This window comes from Pseudonaja textilis, chromosome 2 (assembly GCF_049901715.1).
Source record: "Pseudonaja textilis isolate UNSWEBS1 chromosome 2, rPseTex1.2, whole genome shotgun sequence".
In the NCBI taxonomy this organism is placed as follows: Eukaryota; Metazoa; Chordata; class Lepidosauria; order Squamata; family Elapidae; genus Pseudonaja; species Pseudonaja textilis.
The window spans coordinates 374,497-393,467 of NC_141991.1; the positions used below are offsets into that span (position 1 = coordinate 374,497).

At 55.2% G+C, this 18,971-nt stretch overlaps 2 protein-coding genes across 2 annotated transcripts; one reads left to right on the top strand and one right to left on the bottom strand.

The window, feature by feature from the left end:
* Positions 1-75: 75 nt before the first annotated feature.
* Positions 76-15,184, bottom strand: CUTA (cutA divalent cation tolerance homolog). The gene is made up of 7 exons (XM_087923261.1): positions 15,165-15,184; positions 1,453-1,653; positions 1,199-1,364; positions 1,043-1,102; positions 910-955; positions 419-468; positions 76-249 (listed from the first exon to the last, which is right to left on the bottom strand). Exons 3-7 carry the CDS (start codon positions 1,288-1,290, stop codon positions 147-149), a joined length of 351 nt encoding a protein of 116 aa, XP_087779387.1. The 5' UTR covers positions 1,291-1,364; positions 1,453-1,653; positions 15,165-15,184; the 3' UTR covers positions 76-146.
* LOC113454710 (uncharacterized) lies at positions 6,895-14,263 on the top strand. Its single transcript, XM_087923237.1, has 8 exons — positions 6,895-6,904; positions 7,021-7,826; positions 9,861-10,653; positions 11,697-11,828; positions 12,479-12,615; positions 12,722-12,816; positions 12,906-12,965; positions 13,677-14,263. Exons 1-8 carry the CDS (start codon positions 6,895-6,897, stop codon positions 14,077-14,079), a joined length of 2,436 nt encoding a protein of 811 aa, XP_087779363.1. The 3' UTR covers positions 14,080-14,263.
* Positions 15,185-18,971: the final 3,787 nt, after the last annotated feature.

The window sequence follows — 18,971 nt, forward strand, 5'->3', positions numbered from 1 at the left end:
ATCCCTTCTCCGGAGCCAGCCGCCCCTCCCCCCCCAAGACTCAAGGAGCCCCCACAAAGGAAATTAGAAGCCAGAGCCTGGCACTGCCCCACCCCGGGGAGGGGGGAGGCCTTTATTGTGGGCCCAGGCGGGTCAAGGGCCCCTCCTCACTCGGGGTCCACGGCCTCTTCCACCCATCGCAGGTAGGGGGGGTTCCCCTGCTGGATGGGGACGGAGATCACCTCGGCCACTTCGTAGGGGTGCACCGACCTGCAAGCCAAAGGTGAAGGGGGGGGTTGATGTAGGAAGTCAGTGTGTTGCCCCCCCACCATCATGCACTGCCAGGGGGGAGGGGGGTCTTTGTGGGGGGGATGTAGAAGGTGAGTGTTTCCCCCCCATCATGCACTGCCAGGGGGAAGGGGGGGTGTCTTTGCCTTACCGCACAAACTCTGCCAACGCCGAGACCCGGGAGCTGCGTGTTTTGATCATCTGGGGAGGGGGAGGAAAGAATAGGGGTGAGGGGACCCCCAAATCTGCAGCCGGGGACTTTGTGAAGCTGGCCGGAGGGAAAGCCTCTCCCCCTCCCACCCACCCCGTGACCCCTCCCCAATTCCTCGGCCAAACCATCCCTGCGCAGTCCTGGCCGGCTTTGGGCCCAGCGAGTGGGGGTTTCAAGCCCCCTTGGGTGGGGGAGGGAGTCGGGAGGGGTTTCAAGCCCCCTTGGGTGGGGAGGGGGTCGGAGGGGGTTTCAAGCCCCTTGGGTGGGGGAGGGGGTTCCAAGCCCCCTTGGGTGGGGAGGGGTGTTGGGGGTTTCAAGACCCTTGGGTGGGGGAGGGGGTTTCGAGCCCCCTTGGGCGGGGAGGGAGATCGGAGGGGGGCACAGATCAAGTGGGTCGCCTGGCCGGAAATCCCCCCGTCCCCCAAACTCACCAGCAGCACCTCGGCGTCCTCCTCGACGGCGCCCTTCCACCGGTAGCTGCAAGAGAGGCGGAGGGGGCAGCTGAAGGCCCGGACGCCGCGACACCCCTCCCCTCCCCTCCTTCCTCCTCCTCCGGAGACTCACATGGAGGTGACGTGGGGCAGGACGTTGACGCAGGCCGCCAGCCGCCGCTCCACCAGGGCCCTGCAGAGAGCATCCATCAGGCCCTAAAGCCCCGACAGCAGGCCCGGTGCGCCCCACCCCACCCCCACCGGCGCCCCTCCCCACCCCGGCCCCCACCTGGCGATCTCCTTGGCCACCGTCTCGTTGGGGCAGGTGACGAAGGCGGCCGAGAGGAGGCCCGCCGGAGGCGGAGGGGACTCGGCCGCCATGCGGGAGGAAGAGGAGGAGGAGGAGGCGGAGGAGAAAGCCGCCCGGAGAGCCGCGGGAGCAGCAGCGCCGCCACCTGCAAGAACGGAGGGAGGGGCGGTGGGGGAGGGAGGGTTGAGAAGAGACCCCTGGGGAGGCCCCTCCCCGCGCCCTCCCCCGCTTACCGCGCAGGCGCCCGCGAGCATCAGCAGCCGGGGAGGGAGAGGGCGCCCCCTCCTTGCAGGCGCGGGATCCCCTGGGCGGCCCAGCTCCGCCGCCTGCTTCCTGTCGCGTCCGCCGCTCGCCCCGCCCCTCCCGATGGAAGGGCGGCCCAAGTGGGGGGGCGCGGGGGGGGGGAGGGGCGCTCCGTCTGCTGCCACCGCCTGGCCGGCTTGATGGTCCGGTGCAGCAGTGGCAATAAGCCCCCCCCCTCCCCCCAGCGCTGGCTCCTCCTCCGCGGTTGGGGAGGGGAGGGTAAAGGATCCCCCTCCCCGTACACACATTACTTCTCCCCCAGGGCCCCCCCGTCGCCAGCTGCGTTTGGGGCGAGGGCTCTCCTGAATGGGACTCCCCCTCCCCAAGAGAGTCGCCCTTCCTTGGCTCCCTTGGGCCAGGGCTGGCCTGGAGGGGGCTGTCAGCTGGGGGCGGAGGGCAGGGGTTGCCCTCCTCAGTTCCAGCAGGGGGAAAGGCTCCTTTGGCTCCCTGCTGGGGCTGGGGTGGGGGGCAAGGGAGCCTCTGGCCCTGCCCTCCCTCCCAGCAGGTGGCTGGGGTCCAAACGGTGGGGGGGAGGGCTCTCCTGAATGGGAGCCCCCTCCCCAAGAGAGTCGCCCTTCCTCGGCTCCCTTGGGCCAGGGCTGGCCTGGAGGGGGCTGTCAGCTGGGGGCGGAGGGCAGGGGTTGCCCTCCTCAGTTCCAGCAAGGGGGGAAAGGCTGCTTCGGCTCCCCGCTGGGGCTGGGGTGGGGGGCAAGGGAGCCTCTGGTCCTGCCCTCCCTCCCAGCAGGTGGCTGGGGGTCCAAACAGGGTGGGGTCTTGGAGGTGCCCCCGGCGCAGGTTTAACTGTGGTTGAAAAGAAGGAAAGGTGGTTAATTCACGGGGCCGAATTAAGCCCAAGAACGGCAGGAGGTTCAAAAACGGGTCGAGATCTTGGCTAGAAGGACCTGATCTCCTGCCTTCCTCTGGCACGAGGGGTCTAAAACACACCTGGGTCCTGTAGGAGGGGTTACATATCACAGGCTTTACTATTCAATTCGGAGAAGATTAAAAGGCCACACTATTTCAAAATTCCAGTCAGGCTATCAACTACGGAAGCATTTTCATATACCCAGTAATATGTAAGAGGGAGCAAACAGTCAAACGTAGCGAAATATTGAATGAAGAGGGTGAACTTCAATCTGTGCAAGAATTAGAAGGGCAAGATATAAGGTTGAATTGCTTTTCATATGTGCAAATACATTCTAAGTATGATGAACGTTGTAAAACAGAAGGTTTCTATGATAAATTGACCAAATGAGATAACATTTGGATGGGTACTGACAAAAAGGTTGTTGAGGTAATTCCCCGTTAGGAGAATGAGTGCACTCGGGGAAACGGAGGGAGAGTGGTGAGGAATAACACACAACCAGCATACAAATACACTGAATAGTAAAATGGAGGTTTTACTTCCTGTCAACGGGTAAACAAAGTCCAACAAACAGTCCGAATCATACACGGTTAAAGGAGTTAGTATCAGTCCAGGGATAATGCAGAAACGAAGTCAAGTACCATAAACAGAGTTCAGTAAACAGAGTTTGCTAACAGTTGCAAAATTCACAGCAATCCGAGTAGAAGGACGATCAGGCAATACGGCAAAATAGGAAATGCAAGGAGAGAACAAACCAGGTTTCTGACTCCATCTTATGGCCGTGACAGCATTCTCTTAGAGATACAGTATTAAATTACTATCCTGATTTATATACACTGCTCAACAAAATAAATAAATAATAAATAAATAAATAATAAATCATTTTTATTGAGTATTTCACCAGAAACCTTCAGTAGAGAACTGAAATATTTGATTGTAAATGTATTAACAGCGACTAGAATTGTATTTGCTCAAAATTGGAAAAATGAGAAAATTCTAATACAGGGGGAAGTTATCAAGAAAAAAATAGAATGTGCAGAAATGAGTAAATTGACATTTGAAATTAGAGAGCAAGAAGATAAACAATATTACAAGATATGGGATTTATGTTATCAATGGTTAGAAAAAAAACATGGAAATAAAATAGTTTAGAAGATTTTACAATATAAGTATAAATAGAACTGTAGAGAATATAACCTAAGGATACATTATTATTGGATGGGTTTATGATGATGTAATGAATGTTATAATGTAAATTAAATTTAAATTAATAACTCGCATAAAATGATGGAAAAATAGTAACAGTCAAATGATTAATAATAATAATAGTAATAATAATAATATGCATTAGATTGATAATATGAGAATTTAACATGAAGTCTATGGAGACGAAGACAAAAGATTTGTACCAACCAACACACTGTAACGGAAAGATGGTTTTATGTTTTATGTTTTTTTTGTGTATGTTTGTTTAAAAAATTTTTTTTTTTAAAGTATCAAGATCTGAAAATTGAAACGGAAAGGTTGGGGCAGTTGCCAAAATAATCTTGGACATCACTTCAAAAATCTGCCCATTGAGAAAACTTCCACCTTACAAAAAGCCACACGCTCTGCACATTGACTCCACAGATACGTTACCGATGAAAGAGGGATATATGCGAAGCTGCGGGGTTGACCTGCGGGGTCCTTGTTGCTCTCTGAGTTTGGTGGTTTGCTTGCAGGAGTTTCGCTACCAAACTGGGTAATTAGAAGCCCTGATGATGTTACCTAGTTTGGTAATGAAACGTCTGCAAGAAAACCACCAAACTCAGAGAGTACCCAGGAGCTGTCTGGGGAATTCCGGGAGCTGGAAGTCCACACGTCTTAAAATGGCCAAGTTTGGAGAGCCCCGCTTTAGGACCTCCTAGGTTCTTAGGAAGACGACCTGTCTCATCACCAACTCCAGCTGAAAAACTGGGACTCCACACTGTTGGGAACAGATATCCATTATTATTAAAAATAGCAACTTTGAAATTGCTCACTGCTCGGGTAGCTAATGCAGTCCAACAGCCTCTACTGATAATGCTCAAATTATGACCAATTGCTTAGCAACCGGTTGAAGCTCTGGTGGACCTACCTCGAAAGGGGGTACTTACAACCCAGATTAGAAATTCTACTGGCGACAGCTCAGCAACCGGGCTGCATTTGCATATAATATTTGCATATAATTGTGTAGCCATGTGACTCCATTTTACAACAGGTTTGTCAAAAACAGGCACTGACTTCCAGTTTCCTGCGAAACCAGTTCATAACGAACCGTAAGTTCACCTAAGCACCACAGCGGTGGATTCACCACCATGGCAAGCGCCTAACAACAGCCACAGAAAAGTCATAAAATCAGGATGGCGGTGGTCATGTGACCGACCCACTTTATGACTGTCATGAGTTACGCAATGATGGGCAGGCTCCCTTACAGTCATGACTTGAGGACAAGCTGTAGTTGAAAACAAGCTCTTTCTACCTGAGCATCAAAGACGTTACCCAAACACCAGAAGAACAAAAGATGATAGAAGGATGTTGAGACTCTAGAAAGAGCGCAGAGAAGAGCAACTAGGATGACTGAAGGTCTGGAGGCAAAAACGTAGATTGCAGGAATTGGGTACGTCTAGTCTAGTGAAAAGAAGGAATACATGATGGCAGCATATCAGGATTTGAGGGGCGGCCCCCAAAAAAGAGGGGGGAGGCACCAGAAGGCAAGTTGAGAAGCAAATGGATGGGAATGAATCAAGGAGAGATCCAGCTTGGGACCAGGAGAAACTTCCTGACAGGGAGGACATTTAACCAGTGGAACAGCCTGCCACCAGAATATAGAATAGAATAGAATAGAACAGAGGGTAGGATAGAATATGGAATAAGAATAGAATAGAATAGAATAAGAACAGAATAGAATAGAATATAGGATAGATAGGATAGGAATATGGAATAAGAATAGAATACAGAATAGAATATAGAATAAGAATACAATAGAATACGAATATAGAATAGAATAGTATAGAATATGGAATAAGAGTAGAATAGAATAGAATAGAATAGAATAGAATAGAATACAAATATAGAATAGAATATAGGATAGATAGGATAGGATAGGAATATGGAATAAGAATAGAATACAGAATAGAATATAGAATAAGAATACAATAGAATACGAATATAGAATAGAATAGTATAGAATATGGAATAAGAATAGAATAGGAATAGGAATTAGAATAGAACAGAATAGAATGTAGGCTAGATAGGATAGGAATATGCAATAAGAATAGAATAAAAAATAGAATTGAATATAGGATATAAAATATAGAATATGGAGTAAGAATAGAATAGGAACAGGAATAGGAATTAGAATAGTATAGAGAATAGAATATAGGCTAGATAGGATAGGAATATGGAATAAGAATAGAATAGAAAATAGAATAGAATATAGGATAGGATATAGAATATGGAGTAAGAATAGAATAGAATAGGAATAGAAATCTTTTATTGGCCAAGTATGGTTGGACACACAAGGGATTTGTCTTTGGTGCAAAGGCTCTCAGTGTGCATAAGAAGAAAAGCTCCATTCGTCAAGAGTCCAGAGCCATCGGGTCCAACACTGAATAATTGTAGTCTTGGGGTACTAATAAGCCATCGAATCCTGCTAGGGAACGGTCCACAAAAGAAGTTGCGGCTGCTCCATCACTGGAGGTTTTCAAGAAGAGGCTGGACAGCAATTTAGCGGAAATGATGCAAGGCTTCCTGCTTGAGCAGGGCCTCCATTGAGAAATGATACATATATTTATATAATTATATGAATTATACATTTATATTTATACATACCTATTGCTATGATTGGTTGCTGTGGTGTAAAGGGAGTTTCCTTCCCCCCGCCTTTCTTCTCCTGTGTGTTCCGTATGCCGCCAGGTTTACCTCATGATATTCTTCTGCTCCTGACTATCTCATGTTTTTCCTTTCTGGTTGATGCTGAATGTTAAATATATGAGGGGTGGGTGGGTGGGTGGGTGGGTGTGTGTGTGTGTGTGTGTGTGTGTGTGTGTGTGTGTGTGTGTCTGCGCGCGCACACATCATGAGGTAAACCAAGCAGCGTACCGAAGAAAAAAGGCGGGAAAACAGGGAAACTCCCCCTTTACACCACAGCTACCAATCATAGCGTAGATTGCCTCAGGCAAGAGCCAGCCGTCCTCCCCAACTGCTGCTGTGCGTTCTGGTCCATTGTACCCTTTACTGTTCCAGCTACTAAATTGAGTGTCTTCAACGACCCCCAAGTTCCCTTCCAACTTGTTATTCTATTATTCTGTTAAGATGATTCTGGAAAACTGTAAGAGAAGGAAGACCAACTTGGACTGATGACAGGAGGCATTTCGACTCCCTGCCACCTGACTGGATAATGAAGTGACTAGAAAGAACAGGAGTCGCTAGAAACATCAGAAGCTTTGTGCAAAAATCAACGTTGCAACAATGGAAGAGACGGTTGATGGTCCAGGGTGAGAGACTGGGAGAAGTTTAGCACCAAGAGAGGAATATTTCAAGGAGATTCTCTTATCACCACTACTTTTTGTCATTGCACTGATTCCTCTGTCAACCATACGGAATAACTCAGGCCATGGGGCGAGCCGCCTGTCCCGGGGCCGACCGAGGAGCGGCGGCGATCGGGGCCGCGCCTTCGCCCGCCTGCCTGCCGTGCTCCAGCGGTGGCGGCGCAGCTGGGGTTGCGGAGGCTCGGGACGGCCGGAGCTTCGGCTGCCCACGGAGGAGGAAGAGGAGGAGCAGCCGGAGCCCGCGGGAGGGTCGCCGGCCCCCGCGCATCCCCCCCACAACCACCACCGCCTCTTGTCCCGCTTTGCCCGCCGCACCCTCAGCGCCAGAGATGGGGGGGGGGGGCAACAGGGCCGTCTCCTTCTCCCCAGTCCGTACAAGAACATGGCGGCGCGGGACCTCCGCTTCCGGTCCTGCGCAGTGGGCGCGGAGGGAGAAGGCCGCCCAGGCGAGGCGAGCGGAATCGAAACCGAAACTGAAAGCCGCCATCTTGGAGGGAGCGGTCGCCGCCGCGGTCGCCGCCGCGGTCGCCCCCCACCCCCGACGAGGCCGGCCGGGGGCTGTGCGGCGCCTCCCCTCCCCGACGGCCATGAGTTCCCCGCCCAACGCCTCCAACGACGACCCCATCACGACGACGACGACACCGGCCCGTCCCCGCCGGCCATGACTTCCCCGCCGGACGCCTCCGACGACGACTGCATCATCGTCCTGGACGATGAGGACGACGACCCGTCCCCGGCCGCCGCCGACGCCGCCCCCCTCCGCCAGCGCTCCCGCGGGCCCGATGCCCCTCCGACGCCGCCACCGCCGCTGAACAGCAGCGCTGGGGAGAAGGGGCTCCGCGCCGAGAATGAGCGGCTCTTCCAGGAGGTGAGCGGGGGCAGGGGGGGGTCGGTGGGTGGGGAGGCCCCGGGAACCGACGGGGCTCCGAGAGGGAGAGGAAAGCCGGGAAAGTCCACGCGTCAGCCTCTAAGGGGACCCCAAGGGTCATCCATCCCACCTTCCTGCAGGACCCTCCTGTACCCCCCACACTCTCCTCTCCATTTCCCAGAATGCCCTGAGTCAGCCGGATCCCCCCAGGCGGCAGCGTTTGTCCAGATGGGAGTCAACCCCCCCCCCTCCACCATTCAATTTTATATACACTGCTCAAAACAATAAAGGGGACATTTAAACAACACAATGGAACTCCAAGTCAATCCCATTTCTGTGAAATCAAACTGTCCACTTAGGTAGCAACACTGATGGACAATCCATTTCACATGCTGTTGTGCAAATGGAATAGACAACAGGTGGAAAGCAGAGGAGGTTAGCAAGACATCCCCAAGAAAGGAGCGGTTCTGCGGGTGGTGACCACAGACCATGTCTGCACAAAACCATGTGGGCCGCTGCATTTTGCACCATCTGGAGCTTCCAGATGTTCTGCAAGGGCAGCCCCATGTAGAGCATATTGCAATAGTCAAGACGGGAAGTGACTAAGGCGGCGGTGGCTAACCTTTTGGGGTTCCTGTGCCAAAAATTGTGCGCATGCTTGCAGGCTTGCGCACCAGCACTCAGAAGGCAATGCACGCCCCCCCACGCCCCCTATGCCTGCGTGTGCAATCTCCACCCATCCCTGCCACCCCCTTACCTGCACTGTGAAGGAAGGCTTCTGCAGGCTTACCAGGCCGAAAATGAGGCAGTTTCATCACTTCTGGTATTTCCAGAAAAACAGGAAGTAATGGAACGGGCCTACTTCTTGCCCTGAAAAGCCTGCAGAAGCCTTCCTGAAGCCTCCGGGAGGCCAAAAAAAGGCCTTAAACCAGCCAAAAATCAGCTGTGAGGCGCACACATGCGCAGTGAGGTAAGTTCACCTGCAGCTCGCTTGCCAGAACAAATGGCTCTGCGTGCCACAGGTTCGCCCATCGTGGGACTAGGGCATGAGTGACTGTCAGTAGGGACTGTTGGTCCAGGAAAGGGCGCAAGTGGTGCACAACCTGCAATTGTGCAAACGCCCTCCTGGCCATGACTGCTCTTTAAGCAGGAGTCGTGAGTCCAGGAAAGCCCCTAGATTATTCACAGGGTCCCTTTGGGGTTGTGCCACCCCATCCAAGACTAAAGGTGGTAATTCTCCCTCAACCAACGAACCCCAGACCCAGAGCCACTCAGTCTTGCTAGGGTTTAGTTTCGACCTGTTGCTCCCCACCCAGCCCCTAACATCCTCCAGGCACTGCGAGAGGGAGGACACAGCGACTCTTAACTCACCACGGGCCAAGACATACAGCTGAGTATTATCAGCTGGATGATCTCACCCAGCGGCTTCATGTAAATGTTGAACAGGAGCGGAGAGAGTACCATTCCCTGCGGACCCCGTAAAGCAGCGGTCAAGGGTTGGATCTCTGCCCCCTTATCAACTCTGACTGAGAGCGGCCACAGAGGAAGGAAGTGAACCAGAATAGCACAAGGCCTCCCACTCCCATCCCCTGAAGTCCCCCCAGGAGAAGCCCATGGTCAATGGTACCAAAAGCCGCCAAGACATCAAGTAGAGCAAGGATGGATGCACTACCCCTATCCCACTCCCGCCAGAGATCCCCCAAAAGTGCGACCCATGCCGTTTCTGTCCTCCTGCAGGACAGAAATCTCACGCAGGAGCCAGCCCTCTCCAACCAATCAAGTGTCCCTGTGCCCATTGCATGCTTTGCTCTTCCAGCTACTCCGCTTAGTATCCTGACCAACTGGGCTCCTGTGAAGGCTTCTCCGCCTGGGCCTTAGGGACTACGGGGCCCGTCCCATAGACTTCTGGGGCAGAGGAGGGTATCACCTCCAAGCCCAGCTCCCGTCTTCTTCCTGGCAGGAAGCCACGGAGAAAGCGAGGCCCGCCTGAGCCACGCCTTGAGCCCTGCCTCTCCTGCCTCTTTCCCTCTGCAGTTCGTGGCCTTCTGCTCCAGGCACACCAAGGATGACCCTGAGTTCATCTCCTACCTCTCTGGCTGCCACCAGAGGACCAGTCCGGAGTACTTGGCTTCTGTGGAGTTTCACAATGTCCTGAGCCGCTGTCTGACGCAGGTGCAAGGCAGGAGTGGAAAAATCTATGTCTGCATTAATGAATTCTGCACCGCTTTCCGGGCCCATTCGCAGAGGAGAAGAGCCGTAACCCCCGGCCCCGCAAACACCCAGGATGCCCCGGCTGCCCTCGCCTCCCAGACGCCCTCTGAGCCCGCCAAGCCCTGCGTGGGCTCCAAGCAGCAGATCCGCTACCTGGAGAACCTGCTGCGGGTTTACGCCAACGAGATCCGGCAGCTGCAGGAGCAGGAGCTGGACTTCGAGGAGCTGGACAGCCAGCTTTCGGCCTACCTGCAGGAGAGCCTCCTCATGGGCCGGCTGATGCACGTCTTCAAGCGCCTCTGCCAGCTGAGGGACTGCAGCAGCCTGACCGGCCGCGTCATAGAGCAGCGCATCTCCTACTGCGGGACCCGCTACCCGGAGGTCAACCTGTGCATAGAGGAGCTGATCAACCAGCCGGAGGCCTTCCCAGACTTTGCCGACATCCTCAAGGTGGTGCAGGAGGCCAGCGACCGTCACAGCCTGGGGCTGCCCAAGGACCAGATGGAGGCCATGGCAGCCGATGCCTTCCGGGATGTGAACGCCCAGCTGCAGGAGCAACGTCGCCTCGACCTGGTCTACAACTTCGGCAGCCACCCCACCGACCAGTATCAGACTAGTGAGTGCTGCAGGGAACTCTTGGCGGTGCCTGGTTCCACCCGGGGCAGGGGCTGCCTTGGAAGAGCCCCCAGGGCCTCAACCCAAGGAGTCCCGCTTTGGTGCCCGCTGTGCCCCTTCTGGTCTTGCTCAGGGCAGTCCTTGGGGCCACCAGCTGGGGGCGCAAAGGAGCCCCCCCGGCTGTTCTCGTCCTTCCTACTCCCTTTGTCGGGAAGGAAGGGCCCGCCTGCCCTGCCGAGAGGAGGGCTGGGTCAGAGGGCTGGATGAGCAGCTCAGACCCTCTCAGGTTACAGCAAGTGGAGCAGGGCTGCCTGTCCTCGGCTGGTAGCTCCAGGCAGGGACCCCCACAGTCCCTGCCCCATAGAGCTTGGCCCAGTTAAACCCACATACCCCCCTCTCCTTGTCCTTGACGCGGGAGGGGGGGCACGTTTCCCTTCTCTCCGCACGGCCGCTTTGCTGGGCAGATTCTTGGACCGAGCAGCCAGGCGGACTAGGGAGACTCCGGCAACTGTTGTCCCCCAGGAGGTAAGGGGGGGCCAGGGAGGGACACCATGGAGCTGCGCTTCATCCTCTGGGAGCTCCTGGCGTGGATCCCCGGTGGGGCCTTTGAGGCCGTTTAGAATTGGGGAGGGGGGTAACCAGCTCTGTCCCCCCAAAAGCACTCTGGCTATGGGGTGGCTGGGCTGAAGCTGGGATGAACACCTGGGGGGGAAGGTTTGGGCAGGAGCCCATCAGGGGAGGGAGGGCAGCCCACGCCTGCTTTCCTCTGGCGAGGGCGGCTGAAAGTTCCTTGGGCACAGCCCCTCCTCGAAGGCTAGAGGGGATATCCCCAGTTTCCCAAGAGGGCCCCTCCCCCGTCCATGGAGTGGAGGCCATTGGCCTGGGGCAGGCAGGCGGACCCCCTGTCAGCTCGTGCCTGTCTCCTGCCCGGCAGATACTGACCCAGCTATGGGGGGTGTGGAGCTAGCCCAGCACCTGCAATGCAACCAGGCGCTGGATGTACAGCGCCTGGAGGAGGTGATCACCCAGTTTGCTCAACTACAGGTCAAGAGCGAGGAGGAGCAGCAGGGGGGGAGGCCCCCCAGGTAGGACAGCAGAGGCCCCCAGCCCAGCAGGGCCGGGGAGGGGGGGTCAGCCTCCCCGGAGGAGTCCGTCTCGGGAACAGCCGCCAGAGAGGTAAGGGGAGGCCCAGGGGCCAGGGAGCAGCCCCTGGGGGGGGCTGGAGGGCAGGGGGGCTTCCAGGCAGCTCGGCGGGGGGATTGTGGGGTGGGCGGGGCAGACATGATATTCTTCCGATTAAAATTGGAATTCTGATTTTTGGAGGAATCGCCCCCCTCTTCCCCTCCCCTCAGAGGCCCCCTGAGTCAGGAGTTGCTACCGCTGGCATGGCTCCGTGCGGCTCCAGTCCCGCGTTGCCTTGGGAAGGGAAAAGCAAAAAGAACCGCGGCGGCGCTTTGCAACGGCAGCAGCGGCACCGGACGCTCGGGCAGCGGCTCCCGGTTTTACTTTTCCCTTCCTGAGGCAACGCGGGACTGGAGTGTGCAGAGCCACGCCGGCGGTTACAACTCCTGACCGCCCCAGTCGGACACCTGAGCGGAGCCCGGGCGGTGTGGGTGGAGGCCACTGAGCGGCAGGAAGGGGCTCTTTGGGCTGAACCTGCGAGTCCCGCCCCCTGCCCCCCACGCCCCTGGGCCCCCACGCCCTTCTCCAAGAACAGGTGAGGAGTTTCCCCAGCTGTGGGCCTGGGCAGAGGAGGAAGCTGTGTCCCCCCCGCCCCCCCTTCCGTGCTGCACAGATAAGGAGGGCCCCTTACAGCTTGCTTTCAGGGCAGGGCAGGCGTGGGTTGGGGCCGCAGCCCAGGAGGGAGAGGCGTCATCGCCCGAAGGCCCCCGGGGCAGCCTTGAACACCACGGAGCAGCACAGCGCCAGGAAGAGGAAGCGGCTAACAAGGGCCCTCACTCAGGTAAGCAGGGGAGGGAGCAGAGGGACATGGAGGGAGGGCCACCAGGGAGGAGGGGCCTGTGCTGCCCCCCCCCCAGCTGCCCTTCAACGCTCTCCCTTCCGCACAGGAGCTGGTGCAGAGCCCGGTCAGTCCTAACCAGAGCTACGGCGGCACCTGCAGCACGTACAATTTAAGCTGCACCGATGCCCGCTGCCAGGACAGGTGAGGCTGTGGACAGGGGGCGCAGGGGGCATGGCTGCTTCCCCAGGCCGGCTCCTCTCTTGATGGTCCGCTCTCTCTCTTCCCCCCAGCGCTCCGATCCGGATGTTCGCCTCCTTCCACCCCTTGGCCAACACCACAGGGGCCTTGAGGTGAGCCGGGGGGCCCAGAGGGGCGTGGGGATACCCACGGCCTCCCCCCAGGGCCAGGATGGAGGATCCCAAGGGGGCCCTCTGGCCTCGAGGGGCATCCGCTGGGCCTGCTTCCTGTGGCTGGGGCCTCCAGGCAGGGCTGAGGTTCTCCGTTGGCTGTTGGGCCCCTGTTGCCGTGGCAGGACGGGGCCTGGCAGGGCGCCTCCCCAAGGGCTGGGGTCAACGGGCATCACAGGGCAAAGGCAGCAGCTCAGGCTGGGCAGGAACCTTGATGGACCGGGGGTGTGTGGGGGGGGTCTCAAAGCAGGGGTGCCCCTTTCGATGCAGAAGGAGCGGTGGTCTTCCCCCAGGGGTGCAAGCAGCCCTTCCTTGGCACCAGGTAGCCCCGGCACGCTGGCCGTCTCACCCACCGGCTTTTTCCCCGAGTGGTCACAGGACCTGCACCCCCACCTGGGGTCCCCAAAGCAGCTGGGGTGCCCACCGCCCCTTGCTCTGCTTCCCGCCATGCCACCACGCAGGGCACCGAAGCTGCCCCAGCTGGGCTGCCCGAGTTCTCGATGGGACACACCCCGACGGCTGAGGTGCTCCCCTTCTCGCCCTGGCTGGGACGCCTCCGCCGAGGGGTCTCGGGGGGAGGCCCCCCCCGGCCCTGGGTGATGGGAGGGGCCGGGGTTTGTGGCCTGGGACTAACCGCTCCCCCTTCCCTTGCAGCGGAAACGTTGGGGCTCCCCTTGAACCTTGCGTGGCAGCTGCCCCCAGCGCCGCAGAGCAGCAGAGTCCGGAGCGCCCTGCCCCCGCCTTCTTACCCTGCCCAACGCCTCCCCTCAAGCGCCAAGCCCCGCCCCCTGTCCCCTGCCGTGCCCCCTGCCCTCTGCACCCCGGCCAGCAGCAGCTACTTTGGGGCGATGGGCCGACCTGCACGGAGGGAGGCTGTCCGCATCCTGGCCCGGTGCATCACCATGGACGGCAGCGTCCAGTACCTGGTGGAGTGGGACGGGTGAGGCATGTTCCAGGTCCCCCACGGAGCCACAAGCGCCGCTCCCCCACCTTCCACAGAAGGGAGGGGAGCCGGGAAAGGGACCCTGGGCGGAGGACCCCTCCCCCTGTGGAGTGAAGCCCGAGTTTATTTTTGTACTGTTTCTGAGTGAAGTTCTTATGGAGAGTGTCCGGAGGGGTGTGGCACGGCTCCTGGGGGGGGGCTGCCTGTCTCCCCCCACTGCTGACTTTGAGGTGCCATTGCCCCCCCACGCGCCCCCTCCCTTTCACAGCCAGAGGCTGAATAAAGAGCTTCAGTGAGACTCTTGACTGCCGCTGTTTCTTCCAGGGTGGGGGCCCCAGCCGTGGGACTGCCGCTAAGGGGAGGGGAATCCCTTCTCCAGAGCCAGCCGCCCCTCCCCCAAGACTCAAGGAGCCCCCAAAGGCAAATGGAAGCCAGAGCCTGGCACTGCCCCGCCCGGGCGGGGGACTTTTATTGTGGGCCCAGGCGGGTCAAGGGCCCGTCACTCGGGGTCCACGGCCTCTTCCACCCATCGGAAATAGGGGGTTCCCTTGCTGGATGGGGACGGAGATCACCTCGGCCAATTCGTAGGGGTGTACCGACCTGCAAGCCAAATGGGGGGTTGATGTAGGAAGTCACTGTGTTGCCCCCCCATTATGCACTGCCAGGGGGGAGGGGGGGTCTTTGCGGGGGGTGTAGAAAGTGTTGCCTCCCCATCATGCACTACCGGGGGGTCTTTGTGGGGTGGGCGATGTAGAAAGTGAGTGTTGCCCCCCATCATGCACTGCCAGGGGCGGGGAGAGGGGGTCTTTGCCTTACCAGACAAACTCTGCCAATGCCGAGACCCGGGAGCTCCGTGTTTTGATCATCTGGGGAGGGGGGGAGGAAAGAGTACGGGTGAGGGGGGGTCCCAAATATGCAGCCGGGGCTCTGTGAAGCTGATCAGAGGGGAAAGTCTCTCCCCCTTTCCCCCGTGACCCCTCCCCAATTCCTCAGCCAAACCAAACCATCCCTGCGCAGCCTGGCCCGCTTTGGGCCCAGCGAGTGGGGGTTTCAAGCCCCCTTGGGTGGGGGAAGGGGGGCAGAGATCAACTGGATTGCCTGGCCGCCCCTTCCCCAAACTCACCAGCAGCACCTCAGCGTCCTCCTCGACGGCGCCTTTCCACCGGTAGCTGCAAGAGAGGCGGAGGGGGCAGCTGAAGGCCGGTTGCCTGGCTTGATGGTCCGGTGCAGCACTGGCAATAAGTCCCCCCCCAGCGCTGGCTCCTGCTCTGCGGTTGGGGAGGGGGGCAAAGGACACCCCCCCCCCGCATACACATTGCTCCCTTCCCCCCCAAGGGCCCCCCTGCCGCCAGCCGCATTTGTGGGGAGAGCTCTCCTGAATGGGACCCCCTCCCCAAGAGAGTCGCCCTTCCTCGGCTCCCTTGGGCAAGGAAATAGAAACTTAAGAGTAGGAATTTATACTCCCCACCACCACTCCTCATTTTTACAACACAAGAATGTAACACCTCCAGCTCTCTTCCCAGATGCAACCCCTCCTCTCGTTACTTATGGCCGCCGAAAGATGCAAAGCAGTAGAAAAGATCTTGAAGGCTGACATTCGGCCCTCCTAGAAAAAAGACGTTAGTCCTGTAAGAGAGAACAACACAAAAACATTGGTTAACAATCATATATATTTCTAGGGTTTATCAGGATACTTTGTGTGAAAGTCTTTGATCAGCTTAGGGGCTCTAACATCCTTCTCATTAACCTACTCAGCTTGGGAAGACGGGAAATGTTTCCAAGCTACGAGGTATTGGAACCGACCCCTCCATTTACGAGAGTCCAAAATCTCTTCAAAGTGTTGTTCACCCTCAACCAGCAAATAGGAGGATCAGTCTGGGTTGGTCTCAAAACAGAAGTGTGTTCAGGTTTCAACAAACTAACATGGAAGACTGGGTGAATTCATCGAAGAGTTTTTGGTAGTGTCAATTGGACCGTCACAGGATTTACAATTCGTTCAATTGTGAAAGGACCTACATACTTAGGACCAAGTTTCTTCAACTTTTGAGTGGTTTGTAAGTATCTGGTGGACAGGAAAACTTTGTCTCCCACTTGATAGGACTTTTGTGGCCCTCTTTTTATCTGCAAATTACTTATGGGACTGATGGGCGTCATCCAATGCTTTGTGAGCAACTGGCCAGTTAAGCTGGAGTTGAGATATCCATTCGTCTAGCGACTGGATGTTAGGTTTTTCACGAGGAAGCTCAGGTATGGGCACAAACTCTTGTTCTGACGCCACTTTAAAGGGGGTGAACCCGGTACTATTATGAACAGAATTGTTGTATGCCACTTCAGCAAACAGCAATAAGTCAACCCAATTATCCTGTTGATAATTTATGTAACATCTGAGGTATTGTTCTAGCATAGCATTAGTCTCTCACAGGCCCCATTGGTTTGGGGATGGTGGGCAGAGCTTAAGCCCTGGGCGGAACCAATCAACTTCAGGAACTCCTTCCAAAAGTTTGAGGTAAATTGAACCCCTCGGTCAGAAATTATATGTTCAGGGACACCATGCAGCCTATAAACGTGCAGTATGAACAGTTTAGCCAACGATCTTGCGGAAGGAATCTTAGAGCAAGGTATGAAATGCACTTGTTTGGAAAACGAATCCGTTACTACCCAAATAACCTCTCGGGTAACTCTACTATAAAGTCCATAGAGATTTCCTTCCAAGGAGCTGTTGGCCTGGCCACATTTTGTAACAGACCTGCTGGCTTACCAGGAGGCCTTTTTGCTGAAGCGCAGACTGAGCAGCTAGACACATAAGTTTCAATGTCTTTCTTCAACGCAGGCCACCAGAATTGTCGCTTAATGAGGTGTAAGGTTTTCACGAATCCAAAATGACCAGCCGCTTTGGAGTCATGGGCCTGTTGCAATACTTGGTTTCTCAATGTCTCTGGTACATACAGTTTCGCTCCCATCCAGGCCAAGCCATCTCTAACTGTACAGTTATTCGAATTCGCCAGGAACCACTCATCCAGTTTCAGGGCTTCTTTAATTGTGCTGTCAAATCACCCAACAAATCTGCCTCTTGCTTCTTCTTTTGCGCTCTAGTGACCACCGGGGCGGCTAGCTGTTTGGTAGAAACAATTGGCCGTATCACTTCCTGACGAACACTATTGTATTGAGGCAGTCTAGACAAAGCATCCGCCATAAAATTCCTCCCCCACCCCCCGGAATGTACTTTAGTGAAAAATTAAACCGTTTAAAATACTGGGCTCACCGAACTTGCTTAGGAGACAGTTTCCAAGGCGTTTTTAAGGTCTCCAAATTCTTACGGTCAGTCCATATCTCAAATGGGTGTTTCGCTCCTTCCAAGAAATGTCTTCATGTCAGTAGAGACCAGCGAACTGCAAAAGCTTTCTTTTCCCAGACAGCCCACCTTTTTTCAGTTTCAGTCAGTTTACGGGAGGTTCTCGTTGATTTGAAGTAATACCGCTCCAACGGCCACATCACTTGCATCGGCTTGGATTATGAAAGGGGCATCTATGTCCGGGTGTTTTTGCACTGGTTCTGCAGTGAACAGTCACTTCAGTTTCTCAAAGGCAGCTTGGCATTCCATGGACCACTCCAGCGGCTTACTCGGCTTTGATTTCACCTCCCCTTTAGTTTTTAAGAGATTGGTGATAAGCATTGCTATCTTAGCAAAAGACGGGATGAATTGCCGGTAAAAGTTGGCAAAGCCCAAGAAGCTTTGAAGTTGTTTTCGGGTACGTGGTGGGGCCCACTCCAACACAGCTCGCACCTTCCCTGGATCCATCTCGATACCCTTGTGTGAAATGCGATACCCCAAATAGTCCATTTTCTCTTGATGGAATTCACATTTGGACAGTTTAGCATACAGTTTAGCAGCTCGCAGTTTCTGTAGTACGGAACGCACCAGTTTCACATGTTCATCCCAAGTTTCCGTGTAAATAAGGATGTCATCAAGGTAAACCAAGACCCCCTTGTATAAATGTTCATGTAATACCTGATTGATCATCTGCATAAATACGGCTGGAGCCCCCTGTAGTCCAAATGGGAGAACATTAAACTGAAAACAACCCATCGGGCAGTTAAAAGCGGTTTTCCACTCATCTTCCACTCATCTAGTACGCTTCTCTCAAGTCCAACTTTGTGAAAATTTTCCCTTTCACCAGGTGGGCTAGCATGTCCTTCATCAGGGGGAGGGGGTATACGTTTTCCACGGAAATTGCGTTCAGGTTTCTATAGTCAACCACCAGACATGTGAAGTCATCTTTCTTTTCACGGAACAGCACTGGGGCAGCTACCCGAGGTCTAGCGGGTTGGATGAAACCACGTTTCAAATTTTTATCGATAAACGATCTCAACTCTTCCAATTCCCGTGGTGTCATCGAATATAATTTCGGTTTCGGGAGCATTACCCCAGGCAGAATTTCAATACTACAGTCCATTGACCAATGAGGGGGAAGCTCATCTGAAGCTTTTTCACTAAACACTTCCTTTAAGTCCCAATATTCTTTCAGGATTTTTTCCTCCCCCTCCAAATCCTCGGTACCCGTGGAGGCTAGCTCAACCGGATTCTGAAGGTTCTGCTGGGATTGCCCCTCCCCTTCCGGTCGCTGATTGGTGTGTATGCGCAGCAACCCCTTCCTCCAGTTCACATGGGGATTCCATTTGCGGAGCCAGGGCAGTCCTAGTATTGGCGGTTGCTCCATGCCAGGGGCCAAAATAAAACGCAAAGTCTCTTTATGCTCCCCCATGGTCATCTCTAGGGGTTCCGTTATGAAGCGTGCAGGGCAACCCCCCGCCACTGATCCATTCAATTGGCAAAAGGCTATGGGCATTTCTAAAATTCTCAGTCTGATGCCCATCTCCTCAACTACTTTCATGTTGATTACACATCTTGTGCACCCAGAGTCTAGCAAGGCTAACATCTTCCCTTCGGTCCCTGAAGTGGGTGCCCTTAATTTTACTGGAATGGTCATGGGGCCCTTGTTTGGACT

Excerpts from the sequence above, each read along its gene's own strand:
- CUTA (XM_087923261.1), bottom strand. The coding sequence starts at position 1,290 with ATGGCGGCCGAGTCCCCTCCGCCTCCGGCGGGCCTCCTCTCGGCCGCC. Across the intron at positions 1,103-1,198 it reads GTGGCCAAGGAGATCGCCAG|GGCCCTGGTGGAGCGGCGGC; the intron begins GTGGGGGCCGGG and ends TGCTCTCTGCAG. Across the intron at positions 956-1,042 it reads CTGCCCCACGTCACCTCCAT|CTACCGGTGGAAGGGCGCCG; the intron begins GTGAGTCTCCGG and ends CCTCTCTTGCAG.
- LOC113454710 (XM_087923237.1), top strand. Across the intron at positions 10,654-11,696 it reads CACCGACCAGTATCAGACTA|GTCAAGAGCGAGGAGGAGCA; the intron begins GTGAGTGCTGCA and ends GCTCAACTACAG. Across the intron at positions 11,829-12,478 it reads CGGGAACAGCCGCCAGAGAG|GGCAGGGCAGGCGTGGGTTG; the intron begins GTAAGGGGAGGC and ends GCTTGCTTTCAG.